Consider the following 13,727-nt stretch of genomic DNA (forward strand, 5'->3'; position numbering starts at 1 on the left):
TGAAATGCAATTTCATTTATTAAAAAAAATAGCACCTATTTTTAGAATTTTTTACTATAAAAAAAAAGAACAAATAAAAACAATATTTACAGTCTGTTAACATTTAACAATGAAGGCTCTGAAGACACTCTACCATTCGATAAACCATGCCTTAAAGGCCTATTGTTATTGGGCTTAGGCGATACTTCACACTGAGCAGATCTTACATTCAGAAGATTTTGAGTATTATCATCTAAAATTAAAAACAAAATTGAAATTTTATGCTTATAAAATTTGAGCCCAATTTATCAAGATTTTAAATATGAAGAAGAAGGTCGGGGTTGCAATCAAAAAAGAAAAAAATAGTTTATAACTATTTATTATCCGATGTTTTGCCCCACTTTGTAAGGCATCATCCGGGTCTAAAAAGATACAAAAACAACTAAGAACAATTTGAAATAATAAATAATACAAAAAGGTAGGGTTATTATTATGTAGAAATAAGTGCAAAGAAAATTATGTACAAATAAAGGAAGAAATAAATAAAATAGTATCAATATCAAATAAACAATGATAAGAATAATGTAACCTATACTGTCGTTATTTACTTCTTTTACAATTATTGTATTTTACCTATATTGTATTCATTTTATTATCCAAACTATATTTTCTATCGGTATATATTATTAGTTACGTAATTTATCATTTAATTTATATTTAGTTTTTCCTAAATTAGATAATTTTATAGTTATTATTTTCATATTTTCACATCTCTTTCTTGTATTATTTGTCATTGTATATTTATACCTCTTTCCTGAATATACGATCTTTTTGAAATAGAAATAAAACCGTTAACAGCCACCTCCCTGCATTTCTGCATGGTTCAGATTTATGTCAAAGTATGTAAAGCTATCATCTTGAACAGGTAGGAGGTCCTGATTTGTTTTTTAATAATTTATTATTAATTTTATTTATTATTATTTATTTTATTTATTATCTTAACTTACTTCTTTATTTTCATCTTTTAGTGTGTTAAATTTTATTTTTCCATATCTACTTCCTATTTTTGCATTTTATTGCATCTCCTGTACATTTTTTAACTTATATTTTATATAATTTTTTATACTTATCACTGTTTATTTTATATTAATACTATTTTATTTCTCCCTTCCTTTATTTGTATATAATTTTCTTTTCACTTATTTTTACATAATATTAACCCTACCTTAATTTAACTTTGTGTACCTTATTATCTTACTATTTTAAAATGTTCTTTGTTGTTTTTGTATCTTTTTAGCTATGATGAAGCCCTACAAAGTGGGGCGAAACATTGGATAATAAATAGTTGTAAACTATTTTTGTTCATTTCGACCGCAATCCTGACCATCTTCTACATATTTGAAATTATATGGCCATGTATATGTATATATATATATATATATATATATATATGATATCAAAATTTTAATTTTCCTAAAAAAAAACGTTTAATCATAGCCTAATTTAGGATATAGATAGAGTTTAGACAGTGTTTTTGTATACATATACAAAAACACTCACATATTTTTAATTACTCACACAAATTAGATAGTGTATAAGGGGGTGGAGGTCCTTCTCGAGGAGGTAATGATGCTATTTCAGAATAAGGTGGGGGCTCCACAGGGCTACCAACTATCTGGACACCATTGTTAATGTTGTATGTTACAAGAAGACCTGGCCCTTCAGGTCGATTTACAGATATGTCTAAGTCATAGACACCAATCTAGAATTTAATAACATTGAATATTTATGGTTTATTTTCTACAGAATAATAATTTATTCTATCTAGCATATTTTTTTTTAAAAATAATTCTTACTTCTTGTGTAAATGCTCTGTGATATGCAGTGGTAGTATAAGTACGCCTATTATTTGGCACATGAGTAAGAGGGGAACGCTTCATATGAATGCGACAAATAGCAACAACCAATACTGTTCCAATAATCATAAATACCAAAGCACATCCTAAAATATATTATGATTAATAAAGAGTATTTATTTAATGTAAAAAGAGTTGTGCATTCACAAACCAATGATAGTGTAGATAGTGGTCTGAATAAAATTGATATCATAATGCTGTTGCATATTAAGTCTATCATAGTCATTATATCTTCCAGGGTAGCTTCCTTCGCCATATATTAATCCTAAAAATTATGAAAGCAAAAAATCAATTAACAAAAATAATTTCATTATATATGTTAAATCAAACAACTTAACTAGCTACCACCTTTTGGAATATTTATGATGACTTGGTTCGGACAACAATCATGGATGTACCTGTTAGTACAATTTATCTTTTGGGGATCACAAGGTTCACACCACTCTTCAGGTATACATCTTCCATTACTACATTTAATTCTACCTTCACATGGATTTGGTCCTAAAATCCAATGCAAATATTAGTAATTTGCTTTCATTAGTAAATAAAGCCCTTGAAACTTTTTTTTTTTTGTTTTGCTTTTTAAGAAAAGGCTTTCATTAATGGAAAATGAAATCAAAAATTTTCTATTTACTCATTCCAATTATGGAATATTGAGTATATTTATATTGAGGATATTAGATCATCATATGGGTTAATACAAATCAAATTGAATAGTATTACAGCAATAGAAATTTATGAGTAAAGTCGTTTTATAAAAGGAACAATTGGGTATATCTGGAGGGTAAAATGGGGTATAGATGAAAGGATTGTGTTTGATTTATCTGGCTGACGTTTTGATGGGGTTCAGTGGGTGAGGATGAGTGGTTCTAGGATTGTCAGTAGAACTAGGATAGAACATTTGGGTTCACTAAGGCTTTCATAATTATTACTTTTAGAATAAACCAAGAGGCATAGTTGGACAGAGACAATGAGAAATCTATTAGATAAGAGAGAATTTTCTTAATTTATTTGCACAGTAAATTAATTGAAAGTATCATATGTTTATAGTGTACAGAAAGGACTTGTATATCACAGATTACGTTCAATTTAATAAAAAAAATTGTAATCCATTCAAAACCACTTCTCTTTTACTTTCATCTATATTTATTTACATCAGCCCTAATCTACCAGTTAGGAAATATGGGTGTGTATGTTGCAACAAACTGTCACAAGGAAATCCAAAAAATATCTAATTAAGTGTGTGACATCTCTAAAAATAATATATGATCAATTGATATATATAAAAATTAGCAGCTACCTTAAATCTGCAAACATAATCCTCTAAGAAATTTTCAGATGCACCATTTTGTTATCGCAATGAGGAAATATGAAATATATTCATATGAGAATGATTGTGATTGCATAACTTTCAGTAGCCATACCTGAGCAGATATTTATTTCAACTCTAAGGAGGTGGTAAGTGAAAGCTGGGTTACACGTGCACTAGATGAAATTTTTTATATTGACATAAAGTTTATCAATAACAGACAATAATATCTTGAGGCTTAACCATAAACAAAACTGGTAACTCAATAATGCTTAGAACAGAGACAATGAGGGAGCTTTGGAAGTTTGATGAAGAATATACTCATAACCACATCAAAAATAGTTTGGACAATGCTGAATGATATTAATTAAACTGATGTGGAATATGTCTTACCACACACTTCAGGAGATTCATCACTCTTCGTTTTACAATCTATAACACCATCACACTTAAAAATACTTGATATGCATTGATTACCATCACAATCAAATTTTTTCTCACAAGAAGGTTCTAAAACACATGAAATACATAAATATAAACATGAATGCAAAAAATGTAATTTAAAAAAAATATAATTAACCATATGTATAATTTTTTTATGTGATTAGAGCACACTTTGAATCTACAGAATTATATCACATCAAGCAAGCAACAAACATTATTGATTACATTTTGATAACAAAGGTTACCTTAGAAAAAATTAAATATAAAAAAAATTACATATATCAGGTTCATTAATTAAGAAACGTCTGAAAATTTAACCAGCATACTAACTTAGGTTTAAAATTAAAAAAAGTCATTCTGGAAAAGTCTCCTTACAATAATTATTACTTTATAATTTGGATTTCCATTAGAAAGATATGAAGAAAATAAAAGAGAAATAAGATATCAAGAAAAAGAAAATGGTGGATTAACTCTGAAACAAAGACATCCATATTCTGAAATAAAAATAAATAGAACAAAACATTAAACTAATGAATAAAATTTAGAGAGAAAAAAATAGCTCAGGCTGAAAGTAAACCAATTAAAAATATAAATGGTAATTATTTTGATATTATGCACATGCCAAAATTTCTGCATTGTGATATAGTTCCCGATGTAATAAACATAAGTTTGCCACTGATTTGAAAGCTTTGATATTTCTTGTTTGTAAAAAGTTTGAAGGTTAGTTGTCAACCAATGGTGCTTATGGAACTTGACTTCATTGTGTTTTAATTGTTCTCCTCTAAGTAATTTCTTAAAGGTCATATAAAAAAAAAAAAAATAAATGAACAAGTCATGGAGAACATCTCTGGACTATAATGAGGGATTTTTAAGGTTCTTCGGCCCGTTTTTTCTAATATATCCCTAGTCAACATAGTGATGTGAGGCATGTTATTATCAAGAGGAAAGATGACATCTTTAGTACATCTCACTTTTTTTTTCATGACTGAGGGCAGTTTTTTTATGACTATAACAAGAAGTATAACCGTAATAACGTTGAATAATCTCTTGGATGATATGAATGCTGTCATCTCTAAGACTTTTTCTTGGTCATCAATTATAACTAGTTTTGTCTTAGACTTTCTCGGCTACCCTTTAATTCTTTGACCCATGTATAAACTCCATTCTGGGACAGCCTAGTGACCCCAGACTAAGCCATCCAACAAATAAAAATTTTTGAGGTTTTAACATCTACATTGGTTAAAAATTTTATGATTGTACATTTTGTAAGAGCTGAACGAAAAATATTTTAATCTTTTCATTAACATGGAACAATCAAGTTTCCAAATTGGTGGCAAAAGAGTAAATGTATAACATTAACCAATAAAAAATGAACATAAAATAATTACTGATTAAAATGTACACCCTCTACCATTAACATTTTATTGAGTAAAACTAAATTTCCAATCATTAATTGTTATTAAATAAATAATTCTTAATTGTCATTCATACCAACATGATTCTAAAGAGTAAGAGACTTTGAAAAAATAAATTAAAGAATTGAAAAAAAAATTGAACATCATGGAAAAAACAAAATTAAAAACTATTTAGTAAATAGATTCCTGAATGTTAATAAAATATATACTTACTTGATTTTACAATAAGAGTAACATTTTGATTATATACTTCTGAATCATTGATTCTTGCTTCACATTTATATTTACCATTATGTACAAGTTGTAGAGGAGATATGTAAAGTTTTAGGGTACCATTTTCATTTACTATGTCATAAGGTCTGTAAAATAACAACACAATAGAAATACAAGGCAGGGATAGTTTATTTAGGGTTTAATGTTCTCGTCTACTCTAACTAGAAATGGACAAAAGATAAAATAGACAAAGATTTTTTTTTTTAAATATTGAAACATCATAGTTTTTCGTAGTTGAAAACAAATAGGGGGGTTGATTGAATTTCCAAAGGCTAATTAACTGACATAGTACTTTGATTGAATTTCCAAAGGCTAATTAACTGACATAGTACTTTGATTGAATTTCCAATGGGTAATTAACTGATAAATTAATAAAACTGAGGCAGTAGTGATTGATACAGTAACAGAATGACAAGTAATGAAATTGATAACAAATAAGGTAAATATTAACTGATCGAAACTATCCTTTTATCAAAATAGTAACTGTTAAGATGATAGTTGCTAAATAATAAAAGTAATTATTAATATAGTTAAAGATAAAGAAATATATAATGTAGAAACGAACAATGTAGAATATGTAATATTAAATTGTTTTTAATATTTAAAATGTTTAAATGCAAAATAAAAATACTTAAAGACGGAAACAAGCAAAATAAATTTTGAAAAACAATAACCCATAGAAAAATAATCATAAAGCAAATAAAAAACAAGAGGAGACCTCAAATGCCCTCCTAGATCCTACAGGCTGATCTAGGAGCTACTGGCTGATTTTTCAATTCAATTATTTTCAAAGTTTATTGGCTGAAACAAAATTAGTCCATATTGTATTTTCATTATTTTTTTGCTCTGATGTTTCAGATAATACACTTATATTTTATGTTTTTTAATAGGTCAAAGTTTAAAAAAAATTTTTTTTATTACTCTCTGCCTGGTCATTTCTGACACATGGGGATTATCAACAGATAACCAACGTATTCTAACCAGAGTAGAGAGGGTTCAAGTTTTTATTCTGTGGGGCCGCCACAAAGTAAAAGTCAATCCCTTCAGTCTTAATTTGAATCATACATTAAAGGCCATAGCGGTCAAATAATACACATCTATTAGGCCACCTAAGATAATTGTAAGAGTTACAATCGATAAGGAAGGATAAAAAAGCTAAGACTCCCCAAACAACACCAACTCAATTCACATAAGCATTTTCACCCCACTAAATTAGTGGTTCACAACTCGCAAAGCTGTTGGGACCACTAGGCCATACAGTTGGACCACTACAACTCTTGACTTAGCCCAAAGGAGGATCTCCCCACAAAAAAGTTTGAAAATTAGGTTCTTAAAAGTGTAGGTTCAGATTCATTTCTATAATGTATTTGCCTGTTGAAATCTTTCAACTAAACCTAAAATATTAGGAAAGGTATACAATAAGACGTTTTTAACAATAATTAATCTTATTTCCAGGGGAAAAACAAGTGATGACTCACTCTTCTATGAATAATAAATTTAAAGATATTACTACATAAAACATAAACTAAGGTATTTTCCCCTAATAAACTAAGTATATTTTCCCCAAAAAATAAATAATTAAATATGTATATTAATTTTAAAAAGTAAAATAAAATACTTACATATAATGCTATGTATTAATTTTTGTATGGTATTAAGTGCTCCCATCTTTTCATTGGCATTAATCATTATTTATTCAACACAAATAGAAGTATAACTTAACATTATAAATCTATCAATGTTAAAACTTCATTCATGTCCTCATCTACACTTTCAAATGAAATTTACATACCCAATCCTACCATAAAATGTTGCATAAATGTAAATTAGAGAAATAAATTTCTTCAGTATATTGTAGCATCTAAGATAATCAAAAGAAACCAAAGAACATGCATTTAAATTTTGTCAGTAACGAAAGAATAATAGATTGATTGGAGTATAAACAATAACTAACACCATTTAAATTAAATGAATTTTAGATTTGACATTATAATCTTATTTCAACAAATTTAAATGAATCACGATTAACTGTCAACTCATACGATAGAAAATTCTGTAATAATTAAATTTATAGTACTGATTCTAAATGTATGGTTTTATACATACAGATGTATGGTTATATAAATAAAAATGAACATAAATTAGAAGCTTAACAATAGAACATTTATAAATTATATTAATACAAGTGCTTAAGCTTAAACTGTTCACTATTTCAACAAAAAAATAAATAAATACCAACAACAGACTTAAAAACTATAATCAACAGACTGAAAGCAAACATGAAAACATTTGAGAATTTAGAACACACCAGCTGAAAGACAAAAAAATGTCCTACTCTGCTCAATGTAAGCAACTCCAAATGAAATATGACGTACCTCTAAACTAATGGTATATAAAACATCTATGTCAAATGTCTTCAATGTTTTCAGTAGCTGGCCATCATTTACCAACAGGAGTTAAAAAACAAAATAATAATCTAACTCAGCAACAAAGAATTTGGACCTAAAACATTCCTCATTATAATAGTACAGTCGAAACTAGATTCTTTTAATAAGCATTATTAATTTTTTTATCATCTTTCATTTCGATTCCTACACATATATAATATTAATAACACCATAATAGCATTGAACTTTTTTGTCATTTTTACATAAATAGACATTTGAACTAAATTCTATAATTATACTTGAAGAAATATAGAGAAAAACAAGACGAAGTAAACCATAAAGTAAAGTTCAGTAAATACTTACTTTGCAATGGAAGATTCATTACTAAAATCTTCGTCTACAGCATCAAAAGAAGATCTGAAAAATCAATAAATTACAATGGTAACATTCGAATAAAAAACATATTTTATCAACTAAATGATATTTTGTAAATAGAAATAGTACATAACTTGTTATATTTTTCTTATAGACCAACAATAATACATAAAGATAAACTAGGATGCAATCTGAGATACATTAAAAAAAAGAAGTATTGGAAATTTACCTTCAAATTTATTGGATAATCACGTATCAACATGAAATATAATGACTTATAGACAAACCATACTTTCAGCATTTGTCAATGTAGTTAGGCATAACGATGCACACACTTTTGCCACTTATTTCTTAAACAGAATATTCCTTGTTAATAAAATGTTTTAGGGCTAGTTGTCAGCCATCTTTACAAGTGCAGCTAGACTTCTTTAATGTTTTCGAATTTTTCTTTTCAAAATGATTCTTCTAAGGGCATGAACAAAAATTGTCACAAGAAGATAAGTCAGGACTATAAAGATAGGGCACAGGGTTTCCCAACCTATTTCTTTTAATTTAATCTTAGTCAAGATTGTGGTGAAAGATAACTTCTCTAATGAACAAATGACTTAGTAATCAGCATTCACTATTCAGTGATATTAAAGAAACTCAACCAATAAAATTTCTCTTCAGTAAATCAAATTGTACCAAAGACTTTTCTATCACAAAGGGGAGTGTTGCCTTTACTGGGTAACTTTTATCCTTCTTTCACTCCTTAATTGATACTTTTGGTCGGGAATATAATGATGAACCCACGTCTTATTACATATGATCCTTTTGTTTTTAATGTATCTCGAATTTTATCCCATTTTCTTTTAATTAAAAAGTTTTATCTTTATTTAATACTGATGGTTTAAGTTTAACTATGTTTTAATCTGGTAAGTTTATTTTAATATTCTAAGATGGAATAGTTTATATTACAAATTGCTTCAGGAAAATCATTTCTTAGAAATTATATAGACTAACCTGTAATAAATCCATTTGAGATTAATGTCATAATCTTCTGTATTATTTTTTAAATAGCACCCAAGCACCAAAGAATCATTTAAAAATTTAAGTAAATGAGCTGGATTTTCTTCTTGAGATATACTATCCACAACAACAAGATTCATTTCTTGAAAACCTAACAAAACTAATACAACATGATCAGTTGAAATTGATGTCAATCATGTTTTGATTCAAGGTAACTTGCCACTTAAAAAAGAGTAAACAGTATATACCTTTGTCCAAAGTAGAAATAAATAAAAAAAACTTTAACAAATAAATAGTCATTGTTGTTCATTTCCGACATTAACAAATTAAATTGTTCCTTATTCTAGATTAAACAAAACAAAAAATGGAATAAAATTCTATTCCTGAAACTGTTGCCCTTGAAGGTTATAATGCTGGTTACATGTTTACATTAGGTTGTGCTTGTTTCAACTTAACTTTCTCTGGGTTATCAAAAATAATTACAAATTCCTTGTTGATAACGTAAATATTATTTAGGGAAAGTAAAATCGCACTTGACAAAAGCTAAGTAGAAAAAAAACAATTGATATACTTTTTTAAAATTTATTTTTCAACAAATTTTGACCAATTTCTGTTAATGAACAAATCTTAAGTTGATAATGACATTACCCACTTCTGAAGTTGAATTATTTATTTCTTGCAGGTATATTTTTACTTCTGGAAGAAAATTAATTTCCTGTACATTTATTAATTTATTTATAATTAAAATAAGTAATTTATAATTATAGGGAGCTTATTGTAAAGGATGTATTATCTAAGTCAGATCCTATGTGTGTTACTTTCATTCGTCAGTTTGGAGAAGATAAGTGGATTGAGTATCATAGGACAGAATGTTTAGAAAACATAAAAGATCCAAAGTTTGCCAAAAGCTTGCAGATGACTTACAGGTTCGAAGAACAACAGCCTCTGCGTTTTGAAGTATATGACTGTGATTCTTCAAGTACTTTTTTGGGAGATCATGATTTTATTGGATCTGTTACTTGCCAGCTAGCACAAATCATTAGTTATGGAAAGGTTAACATTTTAATTTAAATGAATAAAATTGAAGTGATTTCTTAGTCATAATTATTTACTTTTTGGATTTTCAAAATGGTATTTTTTAGAAGCATCACACTTTTTTTTTTTTTTTTTTTTTTTTGGAAATTCATAAATGTATATGTATAAAGTACTTTAATATGTTAAAATTGATAATAAGTTAACTTTCGTATGCTGTCTGTATAGCAGTACTCTAGCTAGGCATCAATAGTCATTTTAATTTCTATGTTGAAAATAATTTGAATTTTCTGATGAATCTTGATCATTATTTGTTCCGCCAATTTTTTTAAAAATAGAAAGCTCTATTGGGAAAGATGCATAAAAACTTTCCTATTTTTGTAGACTGTGTCCCGAATTTTTTATAAAACCATATGGGATGTACATCCAACTTTTGTTTATTCTAAAGATAGCAAAATATTTACTTTTTATGTAGAATATCCTTAACTAATCAACCATATAACTTATTTTTGATGAATAAAAATTTTATTTATGAAATCTTTCTCCTTTATACATCATTTAAAACACTAATGGAAGGATAAAATATTTTTTGTAGTAGGTATGGTGAGGAGAGATATTAAAAAGTGTCCTGAATTTAGATCTAAATAATATAATCACTTTAATAACAAGAAACTGCTCATAAAAGTTCTATCTATAGCGATCGGATTCTTGATCTTATCATAGTATTAGGAGACGGTATCATCTATACTTACTCCAATTACCTGATTCTCTGATGAAAATCAGGGTCAAGCATTTCAAGTTGAATGGACTGAGGTATTGTTTGTTAAAACATGGTTCCCTCCCTTACACAGGAGCAAAGCCAGGGAGAGAGACAGCCGTTCAGGGCTCCACACCATAGAAAAATTAAATAAATGACTATTTGACTATATTATTAAATGAAATAAATAATCAATGAATCTAGTAAAAAAAAAAAATGATAAATTTAATTGAATAAATGACTTGTATTACAGATGAATTTATAGCTTCAGGGGACCCCTAGACTGTCCCCTCCCTTTCCTTGGCCCCTATTCTTTCCTACTTATTACCTCTTTAAATCCCAGATATTTCTCCCTCCTAACCAAGGGGCCCTCATAATATCATAGAGTCAAGGATCCTGCATGATCTTTTTTTTTTAACATATTAACAACTGATAGGTTTCGTAAGGGTAGTAGGAGATCTAGACCATGCAGTGCCCTGGGCGAAACAATATTATGAGGTCTTGGACTATGACACTAAAGAATCTTTGACACTATGATATTATATGGGCCCCTTGGTTAGGAGGGAGAAATATAAAATAAAAATCCACATATTTTATTTAAAACCTGATGTTTCGGGATCATTTTGCCCATTGCTTTCATGCCTTTCATCAGACAATGCACCATTTAAAATTTTTAATTAATTATTTCTTCATTAGAGTGATCCTCGTATTCATTCTTATCTCATATTCCTCTGGAATTCCACTTCATACATTTTGTCTTGTTTTTTTTGAAAATTTATTATATTGAGCCAGTGCCTACATGAGCTTGTATAATTCTGTATAGTAACTGATATTTTATCTTCTCACTAGATCAACTTACATATTTTAGTTAATTATTTGTCCTAATTAAAAAGTTCAGTTATCTTTCCTTGTATTTATTCTTCTCACAAAATTTACTGCAAACAGTATAATGGTCTAATGAAACAGTTAAACAATTGAATAATGGAAGAAAAATCTTCTGAGGTTTTTTAACTATGCCTTTTGTTTTTTATGTTATGTGTTTTAGATTGAAATGAAATTAGAACCTAGAGATAAGAGTGTTACTACAACACCAGGTTTCATCCAAATTTCTGTAGAGGAATTACCTTCAATAAAAGATGAAGTGACAATGAAAATTCGAGGAGAAGATTTGGATAAAAAAAATTGGTTTTGGAAATCAGATCCATTTCTAGAGATATTTAAAGCTTCTGAAAATGCTGGATATCTTCTGGTTTATCGCACTGAGGTTAGAATTTTGTAGGAGTTTTTTTACCTTCTTTTTTTTCTTATACTTAACATATATAATTTTTCTAATTTATATTTAGAAATATTATGCATTAGTTACAGTTAATAACTATTATTAGTATCATCAAAATCACTAGTTATTTTAAAGTGCAAGCAGTATTTTTCTTAGACTTCTAAACTACAGGATTTCTTTTAAATAAAAACCACTGAATTGAATCAATTAAATAAAATTTAATACACTAATTTAATAATATAGTAAACATTTTTTATAGTCGAACCAACAGTGAAACTTCCAGATAACTCTACAAAGGTACAACAGTCTGATTATGAACAATCTGTTTATGAACTATGTATTAAAAGCTTAAACGAGCATTTCACAACTAGGAAAATATTGTGTACGAGAGATATGTTTTCAGAAATATGAAGCAGAAAAGTGGAGAAAATATCAAACAATTTTTGGTTCATCTGTGTGCACAGGCTACCAAATGTGAATTTCTTGATAATGATGATCATTTTAGGGATCAACTGATTTTCTGCTGAGATTCAATGAGAGAATGACAAACAGTCCAGAAATAAATATAAGGGATCAAAATGCTACAGGTGTAATGCTGTAGGGCATTTTGCTAATGACCCTGCTTGTCCCGGCTGGGACTCTACTTGCTCACTAAGTGGTGACTCTCACACCTGGCAGCAGCTTGTCGTTCAAAGGCAAAGTGCTTAAACTATAAATCGAGAAACAATTGGAGCGAGGAAAAAATCAAATAAAAAAAAAACCTCGAACGAAACATGTAAAATCAGTTTGTGAAAAATGTTCTTCCTCTGAAGAAAGTGATGAAAGCAGTTTGACCAGCTAGAAAATTTATACATTGTTATAGTTGGAGCCCAAGATTCCTCCAAGAATGATAACACCCTGATTCGATGCAAAATCGGAAGTGTTGAACAAGTAAGGAGAATTGACTCAGGATATTACAAGAGCCCAAGAGGAGAAAAAAGGCAGTTATCTCACCCCAATTTTTTATTACTTTGATGATAACTATGTATAATTAATAATCAAAATTGATGAGTCTGCCAAGTATAGGTAGGGGGAATAAAAAATGGCGGTTGTTTCAAAGCGATAAAAAAAAACTAATTTTTCATTCGGAGCTCTATATCTTAAAAAGTAGGAACAACACAAGAAAACCTAAGAGAACATCATTTAAAGAAGAATAAATTTGCTAAAATATGAGCTCTAATAGAGTTATTTACGTTAAATAGTTTTTGAAATATAGTTTTTTGGGAAATGTTGTATGGGACGTACTGAAAGATCAGTAGTTAGTGAATTTATTTTAAAAAATTTATATCTGAAAAACCATTTGACGTACAGATGTCTATTAGCATTCAAATTAAAGCTAGTTTAATGAGCTATAAAGTAGTTTATGATGTTTATCTTCGTAGGAGTAATAGTTTACATGAAATTTGCTAAAATAAATTTATTTATAGTTGTTCGGACAAATTTTCATTTGCCAAATTCATATTCATATGTGAATATCATGAAAACTACTACTCCTACGAAGATAAATATCATAAACT

The 13,727-nt window shown here is 28.2% G+C and overlaps 2 protein-coding genes across 3 annotated transcripts in view; one reads left to right on the plus strand and one right to left on the minus strand.

Moving 5' to 3' along the window:
• Positions 1-9,522, minus strand: LOC106681974 (uncharacterized). 2 transcript variants are annotated; one of them, XM_014422585.2, is made up of 10 exons: positions 9,355-9,522; positions 9,101-9,257; positions 8,087-8,140; positions 5,277-5,422; positions 3,598-3,714; positions 2,244-2,396; positions 2,047-2,160; positions 1,836-1,981; positions 1,558-1,741; positions 1-232 (listed from the first exon to the last, which is right to left on the minus strand). In XM_014422585.2, the coding sequence occupies exons 1-10, from the start codon at positions 9,404-9,406 to the stop codon at positions 87-89; spliced, it is 1,269 nt and encodes a 422-aa protein (XP_014278071.1). In that variant the 5' UTR covers positions 9,407-9,522; the 3' UTR covers positions 1-86. The 2 variants fall into 2 exon arrangements, with proteins under 2 accessions (XP_014278071.1, XP_014278070.1); XM_014422584.2 differs by having other exon boundaries at positions 9,101-9,266.
• A 26-nt stretch (positions 9,523-9,548) lies between these two features.
• LOC106681973 (copine-8) overlaps positions 9,549-13,727 on the plus strand; it is a 22,588-nt gene continuing 18,409 nt past the window's right edge. The window contains exons 1-3 of the mRNA XM_014422583.3: positions 9,549-9,788; positions 9,874-10,159; positions 11,941-12,159. Of these exons, the coding sequence (XP_014278069.1) occupies positions 9,745-9,788; positions 9,874-10,159; positions 11,941-12,159 (549 nt within the window). The 5' untranslated portion in view covers positions 9,549-9,744. The remainder of the gene's footprint in view (positions 9,789-9,873; positions 10,160-11,940; positions 12,160-13,727) is intronic.

The sequence above is a fragment of the Halyomorpha halys genome, unplaced genomic scaffold (genome assembly GCF_000696795.3).
Source record: "Halyomorpha halys isolate HHAL.00 unplaced genomic scaffold, Hhal_1.1 Scaffold380.1, whole genome shotgun sequence".
Classification (NCBI taxonomy): domain Eukaryota; kingdom Metazoa; phylum Arthropoda; class Insecta; order Hemiptera; family Pentatomidae; genus Halyomorpha; species Halyomorpha halys.

Coding starts and splice junctions, on each gene's coding strand:
- LOC106681974 (XM_014422584.2), bottom strand. CDS start 9,406: ATGACTATTTATTTGTTAAAGTTTTTTTTATTTATTTCTACTTTGGAC. Junction 2,161..2,243: donor CATCATAAATATTCCAAAAG/GTGGTAGCTAGT, acceptor CATAATTTTTAG/GATTAATATATGGCGAAGGA. Junction 1,742..1,835: donor ACAGAGCATTTACACAAGAA/GTAAGAATTATT, acceptor ATTAAATTCTAG/ATTGGTGTCTATGACTTAGA.